The following is a 19742-nucleotide window of genomic DNA, read 5'->3' as shown; positions in this document are numbered from 1 at the left end:
AATCCTTGCTTGCTCCCTCCCTCCCTCTCTCTCCCTCACCCCCCAGCCTGGCATTTCTTCTTGTATGAATTTTGCTCTTTCTGGTTGAGTCTTCAGTTGCTTATTGTGATTGCTGGTGATTTTGCATACTTCTTTGTTGGGTTTAATAGCAAACAGCTTGCAATTAAGTTCACACAATATGCTAAGAATAATCCTCGCGCTGCAAATCCATACAATGGCTCGTTTTGCGAAATGTACAAAACCCGCCTGCATGATGGCTTTGAACCATAAATGGTGTAGCCTTTATGCTATACTATTATGGGGTTTGTTTGGTTTTTGGCTCCGTGTTGTATACAAACGGAGCCCCTTTATTTTGCCAAGTGGGTTGAGCAAGAAATTGTTTAACAAATTAGGTAGCAAACTTTTCCTTTTAGGATTAATGGATAAACAGTTAGGGGGGAAAAAAGCATCAGGAGATTAATTAAATATATGATCACAGCAGTGAGATTATTGTATGCGCAGAGATAGCAATAGAAATAGCAGTTAGACTTATATACCACTTCATAGGGCTTTCAGCCCTCTCTAAGCGGTTTACAGAGTCAGCATATCACCCCCAACAATCTGGGTCCTCATTTTTACCCACCTCGGAAGGATGGAAGGCTGAATCAACCCTGAGCCGGTGAGATTTGAACAGCCGAACTGCAGCTAACAGTCAGCTGAAGTAGCCTGCAGTGCTGCACTCTAACCACTATGCCACCTTGGCTCTCAGATGGAAAGATTTGAAACTATCCACTCCGGAGGGGTGGTTGTTAAAGTTGACAGATTTTACTGAAATGAATACATTGATTTCTTTGATTAGAGAATTTATTGGTGACTGGAAGCCTTTTATGATTGCGTGTGTGTGTAAAAATAAAGAACGGACTTTTGACTTATGGTTGTGATGATTAGAAAGGGTAGGTTATAGAAAGAAGAGTGTCAGGATGTAACTTTAGAACGAGAGGTCAAAACATACTTACAATTGCTGTGAAGAATATCAGAAACCACTTTATACTTTCTTCTCCTGTATTGTTAACTTTTTTATTTTTTTCCTTGCATTTTTTCCTTTTTTTACTTTCTATTAGTTTCCATTAGCTTTTATCTTCTTGTTTGAAATTGTTTTAATTATTACACAAGCACACAGAGACAAAATGGTTTGTAAAATTCTGAAAGAGAACCCAGCCCAAGAATACATGGGATAAATTGGTAAATATAAAGGTTCCCCTCGCACGTATGTGCTGGTTGTTCCCGACTCTAGGGGGCAGTGCTCATCTCCATTTCAAAGCCAAAGAGCCAGCGTTGTCCAAAGACGTTCTCTGTGGTGACATGTGGCCAGCATGATTAAACACTGAAGGCGCATGGAGCGCCGTTACCTTCTCACCAAAGTGGTCCCTATTATTCTACTTGCATTTTTACATGCTTTCAAACTGCTAGGTTGGCAGAAGCTGGGACAAGTAACAGGAGCTCACTCCATTATGTGGTGCTAGGGATTCAAACTGCCAAAATGCCAACCTTTCTGATCGACAAGCTCAGCGTCTTAGCCACTGAGCCATCGTGTATAGATGGGATAGGAACTATTTTTAAGAACAATTTTCAGGTTTAAATATTCCTATTGGAATATGGATAAAGGTGCTTCTCTCTCTTGTGACAGGACAGTTTGTACTTGTTTACTGCTTAGTTATCATTTTCTTTTGGTTCCTTGAAGTCAGAGTTAAAGCTCTTGGTGATTGTCTGGACTGATCCCTGCAGTTTCCTTGACAAGGTTCTTCAAAAGGTGCTTAGCATTGATTCCTTCCTAGGGCTGAGAGAGAGAGTGACCTACTCAAGGTCACCCATTTGGCTTTGTATATAAGGTGGGATTAGAATTGACAGTCTTCTGATTCTTCACCACACCAAACTGGCTCTTTATGTAAAAACCAAAGATAGATAGATAGATAGATAGATAGATAGATAGATAGATAGATAGATAGATAGATAGATAGATAGACAGACAGACAGACAGACAGACAGACAGACAGACAGACAGACAGACACAGATAGATATTGTGCTGAAATGTAACATCATGTAGCACAGAGGTGGTATGCTGTCAGTTCGCACCGGTTCGGGCAAACCAGTAGTGGAGGCAGTGCAAGGCTCCGCTCATCCATCCTGACGTCATCAAGAACCTTCTGTGCATGCGCTCCCGGTACCGAACCAGTAGTGAAGAAAATCGAATACCATCTCTTATGTAGCATGATGTGTGAACTCTGCCAATCCGCAACGGATGTTTTAGTAGAGTCAAACCCACTTTTCTACTTCCAAAATATTATTGCAATTTCATTATTTTTATAAGACATTCATCCTATTTCTTCTTGCAGCCTTCCTTATTTCGATCTACAGTAAAACGGGACAGGAAGACATCCATTAGCCTCAAATCACGCCAAGATCTGTGTTCGTATCTGCAGGTATCCTATTCTACGGCACCCGCTCATGATAGTCCAGTCTTTAAAAAGCACGACTTCAAGACCCAATAGTGCTAATAGAATAGAATAGAAAGAATAAAATTCTTTATTGGTCAAGTGTGATTGGACACACAAGGAATTTGTCTTTGGTGCATAAGCTCTCAGTGTACATAAAAAGACAAGATACATTCGTTAGGAATCATAAGATACAACACTTAATGATAGTCTTAGGGTACAAATAAGCAACGAGGAAACAATCAATATATAAATTGTAAGGATACAATCATCAAAGTTACCGAACTGCAGTCATAAGTGGGAGGAGACGGGTAATAGAAACGATGAGAAGACTAATAGTAATAGTAATGCAGACTTTGTAAATAGTTTGACAGTGTTGAGGGAATTATTTGTTTAGCAGAGTGATGGGGTTTGGGGGAAAAACTGTCCTTGTGTCTCGTTGTCTTGGTGCGCAGTGCACTATAGCGTCTTTTTGAGGGAAGGAGTTGAAACAATAAAGGTGAAGGGGGTAAAAAAATTCCCCGGCGTGCTGGCGAGAAGCATCAGTCCTGCTTATAGCTCAAAGCCAGAGTTCTATCTATACCAATCGCCCCTACCCCGCCCTTATAAGGAAGGCGAGTCAAGTGACGTCACGCCTTCCAAGTCTCCCGGACTGACAGGTCCACCTCAAAACAGCCTCCCAAAGCAGCCGAATTCTTCGCTTCCCCCTCCCTCCCTCTCTCAGGCTAGTCACGTGACTCTCTTAATCTTGCGCCCCGCCCCTGGAGGCCAGGTATGTTGGACTCCTGCCCAGCCGCCCCTCCCCGCCGGCAGAGCCCAGGGGGCGTGGCCAGAGAGTCTGGGAAAGTAGCCTCAGAAAAGCCAGAGAGAGAGAGAGAGAGAGAGAGAGAGAGAGGCGAAAGCAGCCGAAGATTGCCGAGCGGTTTCTGGCAGGTCGCTCTTCGGGAGCCAAGCCCGAGCCGCGGAGTCGATCGCTTTCGGCAACTGCGCCGGACCGAACTTGAGAGTTTGCCAGGCGGGGGGGGGGGGGCGCTCCGGAGGCGTGGCCGGCGACATGGGAGCCTGTCTGGGGGTCTGCTCTTTGATGAGCTGCGTGAGTGTCTCGTTTCCCGCGTGGGGAGGAGTGTGTGTGTGTGGGAGGGGGGGAGAGCCTGACTTTCCCGAGGCTTTTTTGTTGTTTCTTCGACTTGTCGGGTTCTTTTTTTTTTGCTTATCGTGGGAGGGGGGGGGCGACACGGATTGGCCTCGGGGGGGAGAAGGGGAAGGAGGAGTCCGGAGACCTGAGACCGACGCCATTCTCGCCCCCTTCCTTCCCTCCCCAGTTATTGAGGAACCCGCTTCTCTGGGTCCCGCTCCGATCCTGCCCGGCTTTACTTGGAAACGGGCGAAAAGTTGATTCTCTTGTTTGGTTTCCCCCGTGGGAAAGCGCTTCCCCCCCCCCCCAATAGTTGTATTCATCTCCTTTGTTCATGTCCATCCTTATTACCTGCGATCTTGTATACGTTTGACCAACTAATAAAGTAAAATAAATAAATATTTCCTACTCCCCGCCCCTTCGTTCACGCCCTACTGAGAAAGGTTTCTTTTTATTTAGTTAGTTTGTCAAACATGTAAAAAACAACAGGTATAACTATAAATAAATGGAGACAGTAGGACAGGGACGGTAGGCACGCTGGTGCGCTTATGCACCCCCCTTACAGACCTCTTAGGAATGGGGTGAGGTCAACAGTAGGTTGCGAGGCCGTTTTAACTGAATGGGTGACCCACGGGAGGAAATTCAACAGGTGTGGCTCTTATACAAAGAGACATTTCCCCCGCCTCCCAACACCGCTTACTTGTGTTCCGTGGGTGGTAAGAAAAAGTCTTACCGATACGAGTAATAACTTCCTGGTTCTTTTTTTGAGTCTCGGGTTGGGAAACTCGCAGGTGATGCCCTCGCGGTTCAGCCGAGAGTTCCCAATCTCCCGAAAGCTCGTGGATAGCTCCTTAGTTTCTTCCTTTCCTTCTTTTTGGGGGGGGGGGAATGGATGGGGGAAAGGCTAAGGTTCTCAGTCTGATCTCAACCAGGGTTGGCTAATTTTATTTTATTTTTATTTATTTTGGTTTGTCAAACATGTATGAGAAAACAAGTATGAATATAACATATAAACATATAAGTGTAAGCAGGTATAAGTATATACATAAGAAATTGAGTAGGGACAGTAGTACGCTGGTGCGTTTATGCACGCCTCCTTACAGACCTCTTAGGAATTGGATGAAGTTGACAATAGACAGTCTTAGGTTAAAGTTTTGGGGGTTTGGGGATGTAACAACGGAGTCAGGTAGAGCATTCCAGGCGTTGACCACTCTGTTGCTGAAGTCGTATTTTCTGAAATCGAGTTTACCTTAAGTTTGTATCTATTGTGTGCTCCTGTATTGTTGTGGTTGAAACTGAAGTAGTCATTGACAGGTAGGACATTGTAGCAGATAATTTTATGTACTACGCTTAGGTCAGACCGAAGGCGGCATAGTTCTAAGTTGTCTAAGCCCAAAATCTCAAGTCTGGTGGCATAAAGTATTCTGTTGCGAGCAGAGGAGTAGAGGACTCTTTTCATGAAATATCTCTGGACTCGTTGGATTATATTAATGTCCGATATGCAGTGCGGATTCCAGACAGATGAGCTGTATTTAAGAATTGTTTTTTATTGTAGAATTGTTGGTTTACATACATCCTATTCAACTCTCATCAAACATTTCAGAACTCAGGTAGTTGGATGGGAAGGAAATCCGTTCCTTAAGCTGTGGTGTAATAACAATTTAATATTCATATTTCATTGTTTCGGACAGTCTCTTTTGAACCCAATGATGCCCTGGGTGTCCCATTTTCATCTTGCAAAGGTTGAATTTTAAATTTAACAAGCTTCAGGGAGAAGTTAAGATGGGCTACTTGCCATGACAGCATTCTAAATTCCAAGCAGGCTGAAAATATTTGGTGAATCTTTTCAGAAAGTTGGTGTACAATAAACTGACACAGTAATCCTTTTTCCTTTTGTTTAATAAGAGATGCCATTGAGTGTTCCATATTTATACAATGAGTCTTTCAGATATGTTTTGTTTTTTACTGCTCTAAAATGGGGACCACAGACACAGGAAACCTGCCACTTTTCTCATTCTTCTGAAACACTCCACCCCCACCAATGTATGGTACAAGAATGCTTTAAAAGAAGGAAGATATATGTTAAAGTTATTAATTTGAAAGATGTTTATTAAAATGAAATTACTAACATCATCAACATTAAATGGAGCCCACTCAGATGCTGAAACACACCATGCAAATGAAATGAAGAATGTGGAAGAGAGAAAAGAGGCAAGAGGAAGAAGAGAGGGTTAGGAGAGAGGGCAGGGGGGAGAGGAGGAGAGAAAGGAGTGGAAAGAGGAGAGAGGAGAAGGAGGGAGGGAGGGGAAATAGAGAAGAGAAGGATGACAGAGGGAAGAAAGGAGGGAGGGAGGAGGAGAGAGGGAGAAGAAAGTGATGGATAGGGTATAAATATGGTGTATGGAGAGCAGAAGAGCCAATGATAGTTTTTGGGGGTTGATGGTAAGACGAATTGACATAATACCGAATAATATAAAATAGTGTTGGCTATGTAATGGTATACTTGGTTATTTGTATGAAAATAAAAAAAATAAAAACCTTTTAAAAAGAATGATTTAAAAAAAACCTAATAATTGGTTCTGGGAAATGAAGTTTATGTCAACAGTAATCTTTGCAGTGATGTTGCTGGAAGATTTTTTGTAGGGTGTTGTCTGTGCCCTGGAAGCCATAACTGAGAGGCAAATTGGGAAGATGGGTGTGAGGCAACACACCATATTATAAGGAGGTGGCACACTTAGGGTATATGACTTCACAGAAAGTCATCTAGGAGTGAACCAAATTGCAGTCAGTGGGATGGACCTCTGAGTAAATGTGCTGTTGGCATTAAACTTTAAAAACATTTAATTGCTGGATATTCCAAAGCTTTCAGCAGAAGCCGTTTTAAAGAAAACAGAGCTGTTGCCAAGAATCTGACTATTAAAACTTAATGAGATAGAATCTCTCTGAGTGGCATTATATTCGTATACACATGTGTGAGGCTATTGGTGATTGATAATAATTACAGTGATAGTTGCTTATTAGCAAGATTCATGTATGCCGATTGTTAAAATAGTACTGATCTTATGTCCACTTAGTTTTTAAATTTATACACTGCAATTTTTTTTTAAAAAAAGAGCAGATAGTTTATATCGCACTTGTTCTTCCAAATCTTTTCTCCACAACAATCTTGTGAGATAGGCTGGGTTGAGAGAAGGTTTCAGTAGTTGAGAGTGGAACTTTTTCCTGAATCCTGTTGGAAGCGAAGGAATTCAAACCTTTCATTCTACGGCTTCAGAACAAAGCAATAAGTCTACACGAAGTGGGAGGAGACTATTTTATGTCGTCCTATTAAAACCAATGGAGGGTAAAGGCTTTGTGAAAAGTTCTTAGGATTTATTTTTTTGTGTGTGTTTGCCTTTTAGACAATGTTAACTCCTGACAACTGTCTGGATAAAAACCCTCCAGGTTTCTTGGCAAGATTTTCAGCAGTAGTTTGCCGTTGTCTCCTTCCAAGGGCTGGGAGAATGGCTAGACTAAGACACATGTTGTGTCTAAAGCAGGACTATAATTCACGGTCTGCTGGTTTCTAGCCTGATGCCTTAACCACTACACCAAACTCGCTCAGAATATGTGTTAGCATTGGACAATTCAGAGACAGAACTGTGTCGGGCGATTTGAAAGTCTGGTGTGTTGCATAAAAACTGTGATGTGTAATGCGGTAGCAGTTAGGAAATGCAGGAAATTGTAAAGTTTCCATAAACAGTTACTGTGGACGGGGTTACTGCTTGAATCAATCAGGATGTATGTTTTCCTGGATTAAGAAATACACTAAATTATGAATAAGACAGTTGCATTGAAAGAGTTTGTAAAAGGAAAGGGAAGATAAGGATATCGTTGCGTGCCTATTAGTATTTTCTGGACGGACTGTATGGAAACTTCAGGAAAGGAAACACATTGTTCCTAATTCTTGGGAACACCGAGACAAAAGCAATTTGCTGTTAAGTAGCTAAGAAGTAAAGCTGTGAAGTGGCTCAGTGGCTAAGACACTGAGCTTGTTGATCAGAAAGATCGGCAGCTCGGCGGTTTGAATCCCTACGCCGCGTAACGGAGTGAGCTCCTGTTATTTGTCCCAGCTTCTGCCAACCTAGCAGTTCAAAAGCATGTAAAAATGCAAGTAGAAAAATAGGAACCAACTTTGGTGGGAAGGTAACAGCGTTCCGTGCGCCTTCAGCGTTTAGTCATACCGGCCACATGACCACGGATATGTCTTCAGACAGCGCTGGCTCTTTGGCTTTGAAATGGAGATGAGCACTGCCCCCTAGAGTTGGGAACGACTAGTACACATGTGCGAGGGTACCTTTTAGCTATGAAGTGGAATGCCACAACCTGGAGAACTTTTGAGAGTCAACTAATTAAAGCATTTTTATCCACACTATTACTTAACAAGCTCTAGCCAATGTTAAAAAAAAACAACTTTACAATTTGGAAAAACAAAATTGGTATACAAAAATGCGAAATAAAACATTTAGTTCATTTAAACCAGGGATCTCCAACCCCCCGTCCATGAAGCAGCACTGGATCATAGCATGCCAGAAATCAGGCCATGCAAACAAGCGAAGCCGCATCTGTGGGATACAAAACCACACTCCTTCCAGTCCATGGAAAAACCTCTCTCCATGGAACCAGTTCCTAGTGCCTAATAGATTGGTGGCCACTGGTTTAAACAAAAGTAGAAAAAAAATGGGGGAAAAGCAAATTAAAAGCATCTGAATTCTGGCTGTTTAGGACGACAACAACACAAGGCTTGGCCATGTGGGTCTAGGACAGGGGTTTCCAACCTTAGCAAAACTTGTGGACTTCAGCTCCCAGAATCAACTCTGGGAGTTGAAGTCCACAAGTCCTAAAGCTGCCAAGGTTGGAGACCCCTGGTCTAGGACATCTTGCCATGGCTGACTTGCCCCAGCCCTCTCACCCCGGCCAACTCACCATTGGACAATTCACTCAAGTGGGATCAGTGAATTGCAACAGGCCTTGTCTTGCTTCAGGTTTGAACCTTCTCAAGTTAGAAGTTCTTGAGGCTGGGGTGAGCTGCAATTCTACTTGTCTGTCTCTTGAGTTATTCCCGCTACGAGTTATCATGTGGAAAGTTGTTCTGCAGTGAGTTGGCCCCGGCAAGACCACCAGGGTGAGTTGGCCACAGTCTGTTGTCTCATTCTGTGGTCACGTTGTATGGTTAAAGTTGGAGTATCTCAGAGGGAAGTGCAAGCTCTGAAAGGACTGTATACACCAGTTAGTACTTGCCAAGTATTTAATTGACTCTGAATTTGCACCAAGCTCTCCAAAGTTTCAAAACAGGAAAACGGCAGAGTATAAGCAGTGCTTCCTTAAATAGCTGTTCTCCTTGAAAAGCTCCTGAAAAGGATGTTATTTTCATCCCATCTCAGAACATAATAGGCAGCAAATCTAAATAAAAACACGTTTTTTTTTTCATTGTGCTTTATTTTCTCTGTGTGATTTAGCTACTGACATGTTGTGTGACTTATCCTGTGGAGTTACTGTTTAACCTGACTTATCTAGAGAACATGGCTATGTATGCATTCTCTGGCACTCCATGTACTTTTGATGCCAGTGAAACAATTCCTGCATTGAATATGTGCAAAAGAGCCAAGTGGGGCTCCCCAGACAGACCTTGTGGCCCCCTTATCACTCGTACAAGTGGCAGTGATCCTGTGATTGTTAGACACCTCTGTAGGCATCAGCCTACATCCTCAAAGGTGCCATTCAAGTTCACGTTGGCTCCCAATGCATGAAGAAGACAATCGAATGCCAAGTCATTTCTGAGCAGGTTTGCCTACTGCAAGGTTTGGGGCAGAGGCCCAACAGGCGGGTGAAGTTGGCATTGCCCTTCAACCAAGACTATCCACCTGAGCATGGGTGCTGCCATTTTGGTATCATGATGAATGTCGTTCAGTGAATTGGGTGTGCAGTTACTGCTTCTGCCTTCTTTAGCCTGAGACCTACCCCACGTGCTGAGTTCCAGTAATGTCAGTAATGTCTTGCTCTAGAGGTCTTCAAACTTGGCAACTTTAAGCCAGCTCTGGAGAATTCAGCCAGCTCTGGAGTTTGGGGACCCCTGCTCTAAGAGAGCTTTTATATCAATCGTAGTTTAGCTCATCTGATGAGCATGCAGGTGGGGGAAATGGGTAATGAGTACTCAGGAAATACATCCGGATGTGTGTAGAGAGAAAGTGGAACTTGCAGACTCCTGCTTTAGAAAGCAAGCTGCGCAAAGCGATGTAGGTTGGTTTGGTTTTAGCATAGTACACTAAATCAGGCCAACCATTGCAGGTTACGAACCATAGGCTGTACTTACAATAATTGTGAACCCATTCTTTCAGTAAGTCATAGTTGTCAGGCACGAACAACCAGTTCCTGTTCTGACTCCCTCCTCCTTCCAGTAACGAAAACCGAGACAAGCGTAAAATGGAATGTCCTTTAATAACAAGACCAGAATCTCGGTGGCTGAAAGCCAAATAAACAAACAGATAAGGACCTTGGCAGCAAGTCCGACAAACCTTGGCAGCAATTCAGATTAACTCGGGCAGCAATCCAGCCTGCCAAATTCATTTCTCTTTAGTCCAAGCGTTGACTTCTGCAAGAAGGGCGTGGCACAAGCAGTCTCTTTTATAGTCTGGAGAGGAGCTTAATGACCATCAGCTGAGTGTAATTACCTCCTGTAATTACGTAGTTGTTCTTGACGCTGAGTAGCCCTTCGACGACGTGCATCCCGGGACAACTCACTGTTGGTTTCTGGATCACTCTCTCTTGTCTCCTCCCCACTGATCCAAGGCTCAGGCGCCACCTGGTGGCCAACCAGTCTCTCTGCGCCCTGCTCAGAGTCGGAACCCTGTCCAGGATCCAAATCCTCCAGGGGCAACTCATAGGGCCCCTCGCTGTTGGAGTCTGGTGGCAGCTCCAACGGCTCCTGTCGGGCCACAACAGTTCCACACATGAAAAGTTCAATGAACTATTTTTCACTGGATGTTTCACAGATAGATGGTTTGCACCTGGGCCAGACCAGATAAGGTCCAACTACATTCAAGGGGTGGTTGGATTTTGCCTTTCTATGCTTACGTAAAGATCCCAGACTAATCCCCCACTTGACTCCTCACCTTGAGTCAGCCAGTCTCACTCCATCATAAGTTAAAGTACAGGTAGTCATCGACTTAATGACTATTTGTGTGTTGGAATAACAGGCTGAAGGAGAGGGGGCCTTTCTAAGGGGAATAAAAATACATTCCGGCATGGACCCGATTTAGTGGAAGAAATGTCTGAGGTAAAACCCTTAGGTCTCCATCTGCTGTTTCCCAAGAGAAGATAGGCTGTCTGGTGAGATTCTTGTAATAGAGGTGACCAGCAATAAAGCAATAATAATACTTGGGTCTATTCATGGAATGATTTTGGTGGTTTGAGTTACTTGTGTCTGACAATTCACTTAATGGCTAAAATTATGATGGTATTGGGGAAAAAAATTGGCTTACGACCAATCCTTGCATTTAGCAATAGCAATAGCAGTTAGACTTAGATACCGCTTCATAGGGCTTTCAGCGGTTTAAGAGGTTTACAGAGTTGAATTTTGAATTTGAATTTGTGTTTATTTGTATGCCGCCCTTTTCCCTGGGGGGACTCAGGGCGGCTCACAATCAAAAGGAAGGGGGGAAACAGACTTTTACATATAGACAGTACATAATTAAAATGCAACATTCATACCATTCGGGCGGGTCACAATCTTTAGCCCCAGGCCTGACGGGATAGCCAGATTCTGAGGGCTGTGCGGAAGGTCTGGAGGGTGGTGAGGGTACGAAGCTCCACGGGGAGATCGTTCCATTGGGTCGGGGCAACCACCGAGAAGGCTCTCCTCCGCGTGGTGGCCAGTCGGCATTGGCCAGCGGATGGAACTCGGAGGAGGCCTAAATGGTGAGATCTAATGGGTCGTGTGGAGGTGATCGGCAGTAGGCGGTCTCCCAAGTACCCAGATCCACTACCATGAAGGGCTTTATAGGTGGCAAGTAGCACCTTGAAGCGTATCCGGAGATCGACAGGTAGCCAGCGCAGCTCGCGGAGGATAGGTTTTACGTGTGTGAAGCGAGGTACACCCACAATCGTTCGCGCGGCTGCATTCTGGACTAGCTGAAGTCGCCGAATACTCCTCAAGGGCAGCCCCATGTAGAGCACATTGCAGTACTCCAGCCTAGAGGTCACAAGGGCACGAGTGACTGTTGTGAGAGCCTCCCGGTTCAGGTAGGGGCGCAACTGGTGCACCAGGCGAACCTGGGCAAATGCCCCCCTGGTCACAGCTGACAAATGGTGTTCGAAAGTCAGCTGTGGGTCCAGGAGGACTCCCAAGTTGCGGACCCTGTCTGAGGGGTATAATGTTTGACCCCCCAGCCTGAGAGATGGAATATTTGCCAAATTGGCGGGAGGGAAACACAACAGCCACTCGGTCTTATCCGGGTTGAGCACGAGTTTGTTAGCCCTCATCCAGTCCCTAACGGCTTCAAGTCCCTGGTTCATCACGTCCACCGCTTCATTGAGTTGGCACGGGGCGGACAGATACAGCTGGGTATCGTCCGCATACTGGTGGTATTTTATCCCGTGCCGCCGAATGATCTCGCCCAGCGGTTTCATGTAGATGTTGAAAAGTAGGGGAGACAGGACCGAACCCTGCGGCACCCCATATGTTAGGGGCCTAGGGTTCGATCTCTGCCCAGAGTCAACATATTGCCCCCAACAACAATCCGGGTCCTCATTTTGCCCACCTCGGAAGGATGGAAGGCTGAGTCAACCCTGAGCCGGTGAGATTTGAACAGCCAAACTGCAGAACTGTAGTCAGCTGAAGTAGCCTGCAGTGCTGCATTAAACCACTGCACCACCTCGGCTCTTTGTTATCATCCCGGCATCCCCATGGTCACATGATCATAATTCGGGCACCTGGCAAGCAGCCTGTATTTGTGACTATTGCGTAGTTCTGGGGTCATGTGATAATCATTTGTAAGCTTCCCGTTTGCTTCCAACAAGCAAAATTGAGGAGCGAAGCTGGATTTGTTTAATGACCACAGGGAAAAAGATTGTACACTTGGATGTTGGATAAATAATGACATTGCTTAGCAACAGACGTTCTGGGTCTAGCTGTGGTCATAAGCCAAGGATCACTTGTGTGGTTTAAAGTGGTGCGCGAAACAAGTCTACATGCTCATAATCTCATGAAGAGCAGATAGGATCAAGATGCATCAAGATGAGTCATGCAAAGACCATTCCAGAAACTTGCCTAGCTGGACTTTTCTTTTGATTTTTACCTTATCTGCATGGGGACATTATCACCAGCTGGGAAAGAGAACAGATTTTTGTTTCTAAATTATATTCTAGGCATTTTTATTTATAATAATGTTTATTCCTTCGTGACCCGACAAATGCGTGCACGACAAAAGCGCGCCGACAAAACCGTGGTGAGAGAACCGCGACCTCGAAATCGCGCCCACAACAGCACGCTGACAAAAGCGCGCCGACAAAAGCGCGATTAGGTTAAGGTTAGGGTTAGGGTTGGGGTTGGGGTTGGGGTTATTACCTTGTTTTCGCATTGTTTGTTGATGGCATGCTTTTGTCGGTGCGCTGTTGTCGGCGCGATTTCGAGGTCGCGGTTTTCTCATCGCGGTTTTGTCAGCGCGCTTTTGTCGTACGCGCATTTATCAGTGAACCAATTCCCTAATGGTAGTTTTGGGTAGTTTGTTGTCCTAGAAACAAAAACTAAGTAAGTGTAACCATTTCCGTGTGGAGTCCCTTTGCAAAATTATTTATTTTTCGTGACCACATAATCTGTTTTTTTTAACTTGGAACGTTTTAAAGTTTGTTTCAAAACATTTAAGAAACAAAATAAATGACCACATACAAGGAAAAGAGAAAAAAGAAAAGAAAAAGTACATAGTAAAAAAATGAAAAGATCTGGTAAAGAAAATGTACAGTTGTCATAAAGTTTAACATTCATTTTCATAGATGAATCCATGAATATGTACAACTTTGTATCATTTTAAGAAATAATTGAAAATCACCACAAAGCTTTAAATATTAATAGGAAATATTGATATTGCCCCTGTTCATCGTGATTCCTAAAAGAAATGCATGTGATCTTAAAAGGAAAAAAAATATTCTTTGCTTTCTCACACGGCTGCTGCCTCTTCCTCTCGACAGGTATCATGTCTCTGTGGCTCAGCTTCTTGTCTCTTGTGTGGCTGTTGTCCCTCTACCAAGAATTCAACTGTAACACGCCTCAGCTTCACCTTGTTTCTCTTCCTGGGGACATTAGTGTCCATCATCATGATAATTCCAGGAGTCGAAGAAAAGCTGCACAAGGTGAGTAACACACAGATTCCCCTGGGGTTTTTGAAACGAGGCCAAAGGTGCTTCAGAATCTCAAGTGAGCTGATAGTACTGAAAGTAATGTCAACTCTAACACTGACCTGATGGAAGCCATCTTGGAGCTTTCAATGTTGCCACTGAGCTGGAGCTGAGGGATAGGGAGGCACAATGTGAGATAGTTGGGACTTTGTAGCGCAAAATAAAATACTGTATTTTTCGGAGGATAAGAGGCTAAAATGTGGGTGTGTCTTATACTCTGAATGTAGCTTTTTCAAAGCTTTTTTTTCAGCCCTAATGAGGCGCTAGCGATCTTCCATGCTTTGCCTACTTTTCTCATTGCTGCTCCCTCCAACGATCAGCTGTGCTTTAGAAGCTGTTTTTCAGCCCTAATCAGGCGCTAGTGAGTGAAGCATCTTCCGGACGTCCCCTGCTTTCCTCATTGCTTCACTCTTGATGATCAGCTGTGCTTTAGAAGCTGTTTTTCAGCCCTAATCAGGCGCTAGTGAGTGAAGCATCTTCCGGACTTCCCCTGCTTTCCTCATTGCTTCACTCTTGACAATCAGCTGTGCTTTAGAAGCTGTTTTTTTATCCCCTACAAAGGGATAAAAAGCACACAAGTGCTAAAAACCAGCAAACTTATGTGCTGAAGCTGACCAGACTAAGGATGCTAGCCAGATGAATACCTGGTAGGCAGAATTTCCACCACCCCCCCACTATTTTCCTCCCCAAAAACTAAGGCGTGTCTTATACTCCAGTGTGTCTTATACTCCAAAAATATGGTACTTTCCCTTGGGAACCAAGGGCATTCTCACACCTGGTCAGTGGAAGGAGGAGTGATGTCACTAGGCAACCAGATGGAGCCATGATTGGACCGTGTGACTGTTTTGAGAAAATGAAAAACTTTTTCATTAGGTGAAAACCGTGGGAGCCTTCAGGGTTTTCACCAGATCTTTGCCAATATGATATATCCAATAAAGCTATTCTTTGAGGAATCTACTTGCTTCCGAGTTTTGCTTGCTATGGGTCTATTACTTGGAACCCTGACAAGTAATTTTTGCAATTACCGTAATTGTTAGGGGTGTGTGAGACATTTTGACTTTGTAGCAGACTTTGTTACAAGTTTGAGATGGATTGGTCTAATGTTATTGGAAGGTTCTAACACTCTTTTGATATTCTGGAAACATTTTGAACTCCAGGCAACTCCAAAATATTTCCAGAACTCTTTTGGGAGAGTGGCTATATTGGGATACTTCCAAAATTGACCATAATGATTTATCTCCCCACCCTCATACATGTATACATGTTATTTGTTAAACTAATTCATATGGCTCTCTCCTTATGCCATTAATAAGTATTTTGGGGCTTTAGAAAACTCATAATAAATACACAAATTTCCTCTTGGTCCTTTAACCTTCCAATTAACAAGAGTGAAAATTTGCAAAGAGCTCAATTTGTGGCATATTTCTTCTTTAAATTGTTTGCATAATGTCTTCCTTCCACATCTCACACTTGCTGGGTTTAAAGAACTTTTTCTGGTGGTCTTTTTCTGCTACCTTTGTTGACAAATCAATGGGTGGAGGGTGCTACTCCTGATTGGTTTCTGTTGTATGTTTCTTCATCACCCCATAGCTTTCCTGGTTGCTCAGATTTCCAGGTTGGGAAAACGCCCAAGGGAAGTGTTTCATCCTGAGTTTGGAACTGAACAGAAAAATAACATGCCGTGGAAGATAGAAAGATAATGGTGTCACTAGCCTCCTCACCTCCAACAAAGGCAACAATTTCCCCAAGTTTCTTTAACAAGATTTATTGAAAGGGGAAAGTAGAGTATGAGTGGTGTGGTGGCCTAGAGATAAAGACTCTTGTTTCAGACTCAGAAGGTTGAGAATTTAATCCTAGGCAGGGACAGATGATTCTTTATCAGGGCGCAAAGAGAAAATATCTGCTGTGAACTCCACATAGGCATCAGGAAGGGCATCTTGCCAGTAAATGCTCAACTCCATTCAGTTACCCCAACTCCATCTCGATAAAAGGGATTACAGTAAAAGAAAAAAAGTTTATCCTTTTCTTCATAAAAAGGAGAAAAAAAAACAAAGGGGGAGAGGATGAGGTTACAAAAAATCCCAGCAACTAGATTGTTTCCCCTATTTAGGATTCAGTTTAGCCCATGGATTCATAAGAGGGAGACTTTTCTCAGTCTCTGGCTCATATGAATGGGTAAAGACGTTCTTCTCTTAATTTGATTAACTTTAATTTTCTCTTAAGTCGAGCCAGGAGTGGCTGTTTAGAATGTGAACCTCTTCCCAAACATGCCATTATATGGTCCATACACAACACGGGGAATTTCACCAACATTATAATATTGCCCTTTACAAACTATTGCATCAATAGGTTTGTTTTTTCCCCCCTTGTTCAATTGAAAAATAATGCTGAGAAACAGGCAGGGAAATAATCAGTAATTGTTGCATTAAAGATGAGGGCTTTTCTAAAGCTGTCTTTTTCCTTTGACCAGCTTCCTGGATTCTGTGAAGGAAGCAGTTCACCTGTCGGCATCAAGGTTGACTGTAAGGCCTTCCTGGGACTCAAATCGGTGTACCGCATGTGTTTTGCCACAGCTTCGTTCTTCTTCTTCTTCGCCCTGCTGATGCTCTGTGTCAGGAGCAGCAAGGATCCCCGAGCGTCAATACAGAACGGGTGAGGCCCTTTGTTCAGCTGATGCTATTCGTGCTCATGTTTTATCCTGTCCAAGACAGCAAAAAAACCAGATCAGGAAATCCGGGGGTTAATTCTGGGAACCTTCCTTTCATTCAACTTGCAGTTTCACTTCGGGTGTTTGTGTATCTGTGACTAAAAGACAAATGAAGCTGCAGAAGCAATATTGATTTTGACCAGGAGTGGGATTGAACAATTTTAGCAACCAGTTTTCTGCCTGGTTGCTGGGTGGGCATGGCCTTGGGGGCGTGGCATAGTTAGCTTCCTGCACCATAGCAGGGGGTGGCGTTTTCGCCCTCCCCAGGCTCCAGAGGATTTCCTTGAGCCTCCAGGAGGACAAAAACCGCCTCCCCCCGGACTCCGGAGGCTGTGTGGATGCTGGAAATGGGCCTGTTTCCAGAATTCCAGTGTGACCCGACAAAAGGGTGAACGACAAAACCGCGCCCGACTAAATCGTGTCGCTGACATCATCAACGCGGCGACAACAGCCAGCGTGGAGAAAGAAGGGTGCTTTAAATAGCGCGTCGAAAGAAAGCCGATTTAACTTAAGGTAAGCGTTAGGTTTAGGGTTATGTTTAGGTTTAGGTTAAGGGTTAGGTTTAGGGTTAGGGGTTAAGTTTAGGTTTAGGGTTTACAGCGTGCTTCTGTCTCCGCGCTGTTGTCTCCCTGTTGATGATGTCAGCGAAGCGGTTTAGTTGGGCACGGTTTTGTCGTTCGCCCTTTTGTCGGAGAAACGGAATTCCAGTACTTCCGGTAGGCCCATTTTGCACCCTCCCAGAGCCTCTGCATGGGCTCTGCACTTACCTGGCATCCAAAATGGGCCACATGGAGATTCCTGGGAGGGGCAAGGCAGGGTGGATGGGGGTCAGCCAGTCCTTGCAACTACTGGTTCAGTGAACCAGATTAAAATTAACATCTGGTTCACCTGAACCGGTCCGAACTGACTGAATCCCATCTCTGATTTTGACTGATTTAAGGGCTTTTCCCCTTCCCTTCCTTTTTTTGTTGTTGCTCCAGCATCATTTAAAGCTAGTTTTTCCACAGCTGTCATCTTGGGACATTAAACTGAGCTTGATAGGATTGTCCTGTGTGTAAACCCAAACCTGTTTCACCTCCGCATGTAAAACATTGGTGGTTGTGTTTTTCTTTTAAATTTCCGGCGTCTTTCTTGCATCCCCTCTTCCATAACTTTGTCCACGGATCTGTTCCTTCCAAGCTTTTAATAGATTTTTTTAAAAAATTAAACTTTTGTGAAGTATAGTTCTCTTGTAGATGTTGCCAAGATCATCTCTGGCAGAATTCCAGTCAAAAAAGAACAAGAGATCCAAGGAATAGATAAAAATGTTGAAACTGACCTTGCCTGTGCAGAGAATTGGGTCAATTTTTATTGTGTATTGTCAAATTCAATTAAAAACTCTAAGCAGGGCAGAATAAACTGCCCATAAAAAACAGCCAGATCAATGGACAGATATTTATTTTAAAGCCTCTCCCCCTATTGCAGTTCAGGATTGAAAGCCCGATCAAACAGCTTATTTCTCCGTGCCTTTTTATGTGTTCCAATGACTTGTTGAAATGCAGTTTCTCCCCCATTAATTCCTCAATTTTATAGCACTTTCTGTTGATGTAAAGGCTCCGATGTGAATCTAGAATACCAAGGCTTGTAGGAAGGCGGTATTAAATATCTCCATGCCTTCCCTGAAACAGGACCATGTAAGCTTTATAAATAAATCCTCTCTTAAAATAAACGTAACCTTGGTCCATTAGTGACCTGGTTTAGAAGTATACTAAACCATACTATAAGGGACGCAGTGGCTCAGTGGCTAAGACGCTGAGCTTGTCGGTCAGAAAGGTCAGCAGTTCGGCAGTTCAAATCCCTAGCACTGCATAATGGAGTGAGCTCCCGTTACTTGTCCCAGCTTCTGCCAACCTAGCAGTTCAAAAGCACATAAAAAATGCAATTAGAAAAATAAGGACCACCTTTGGTGGGAAGGTAACAGCGTTCTGTATGTCTTTGGTGTTGAGTCATGCTGGCCACATGACCACAGAGACGTCTTTGGACAGCGCTGGCTCTTTGGCTTTGAAACGGAGCACTGCCCCCTAGAGTTGGGAATGACTAGCATGTATGTGCAAGGGGAACCTTTATCTTTTTAACCCATACTGTAATTCAGCTTAGTTTCTGAATCGAGACTGTTCTTCAGCAAGGTCTTCAGTCATGTTTTCTTACAGCTCATCTTAAATATAGCCAGGTATGTCATGAAATCCGAACTACAGGTAGTCCTTGACTTACACCCATTTGTTTAGTGACCCTTTGAAGTTACAACGGCCCTGGAAAAAAAAAACGACTTTACGACCATCTTTCATACTTTTGCAGCATCCCCATGATCACATAATCAATATTCGGATCCTTATCAACTGGTTCATTTTTATGACGGTTTGCAGTGTCCCGAGATTATGCGATCAGCTACTGTGATTCACTGTGCAAGAAAGGTGGCAAAATGGGGCAAAACTCCCTTAACAAATGTCTCATTCAGCAACAGAAATTTTGGGCTCGGTTGTGGTTGTAACTTGAGGACTGTCTGCAATGTAGGTTGTTGTAGGCTAGCTTGACTTGACTCAGTTCAGCCATATGGTCTGAAGTAATGATTAACTTACAATCACAATATCACAATTAGTCCTTCAGGAAAGTGATACTGTTAGAATGTCTGCAAAACAAGGACTGCTTTTTGCACTCATTTCTGGCATTTCCTGGTTTATTCCCCCCCCCCACAGTTGCAGTGGTGGGTTTCAAAACTTTTTAGAATCTCTTCTGTAGGTGTGGCCTGCTTTGTGGGAGTGACTTGCCAGCCATGTGACTGGGTGGGAGTGGCTTGCCAGCCATGTGACTGGGTGGGCATGGCCAACTTGTAAAATGTGGTGAAACTCACTTAACAATGCTCTTGCTTAGCAACCAAAATGTTGGCTCAGAAACTCTGGCATTTGAAGCACGCAAGTCTTAAAGCTGTCAAGTTACAAGACCCTTGCACTCCTAACCCTT

The 19742-nt window shown here is 43.8% G+C and overlaps 1 protein-coding gene across 1 annotated transcript in view; it reads left to right on the top strand.

The window, feature by feature from the left end:
* The first annotated feature begins 3350 nt into the window (after positions 1–3350).
* SERINC2 (serine incorporator 2) overlaps positions 3351–19742 on the top strand; it is a 34991-nt gene continuing 18599 nt past the window's right edge. The window contains exons 1-3 of the mRNA XM_032228432.1: positions 3351–3565; positions 13832–13993; positions 16509–16690. Of these exons, the coding sequence (XP_032084323.1) occupies positions 3527–3565; positions 13832–13993; positions 16509–16690 (383 nt within the window). The 5' untranslated portion in view covers positions 3351–3526. The remainder of the gene's footprint in view (positions 3566–13831; positions 13994–16508; positions 16691–19742) is intronic.

Source organism: Thamnophis elegans, chromosome 12, assembly GCF_009769535.1.
Source record: "Thamnophis elegans isolate rThaEle1 chromosome 12, rThaEle1.pri, whole genome shotgun sequence".
Lineage (NCBI taxonomy): Eukaryota > Metazoa > Chordata > Lepidosauria > Squamata > Colubridae > Thamnophis > Thamnophis elegans.
Note: the sequence above shows the minus strand (reverse complement) of the source record. Positions and strands in the feature narration are given on the sequence as shown.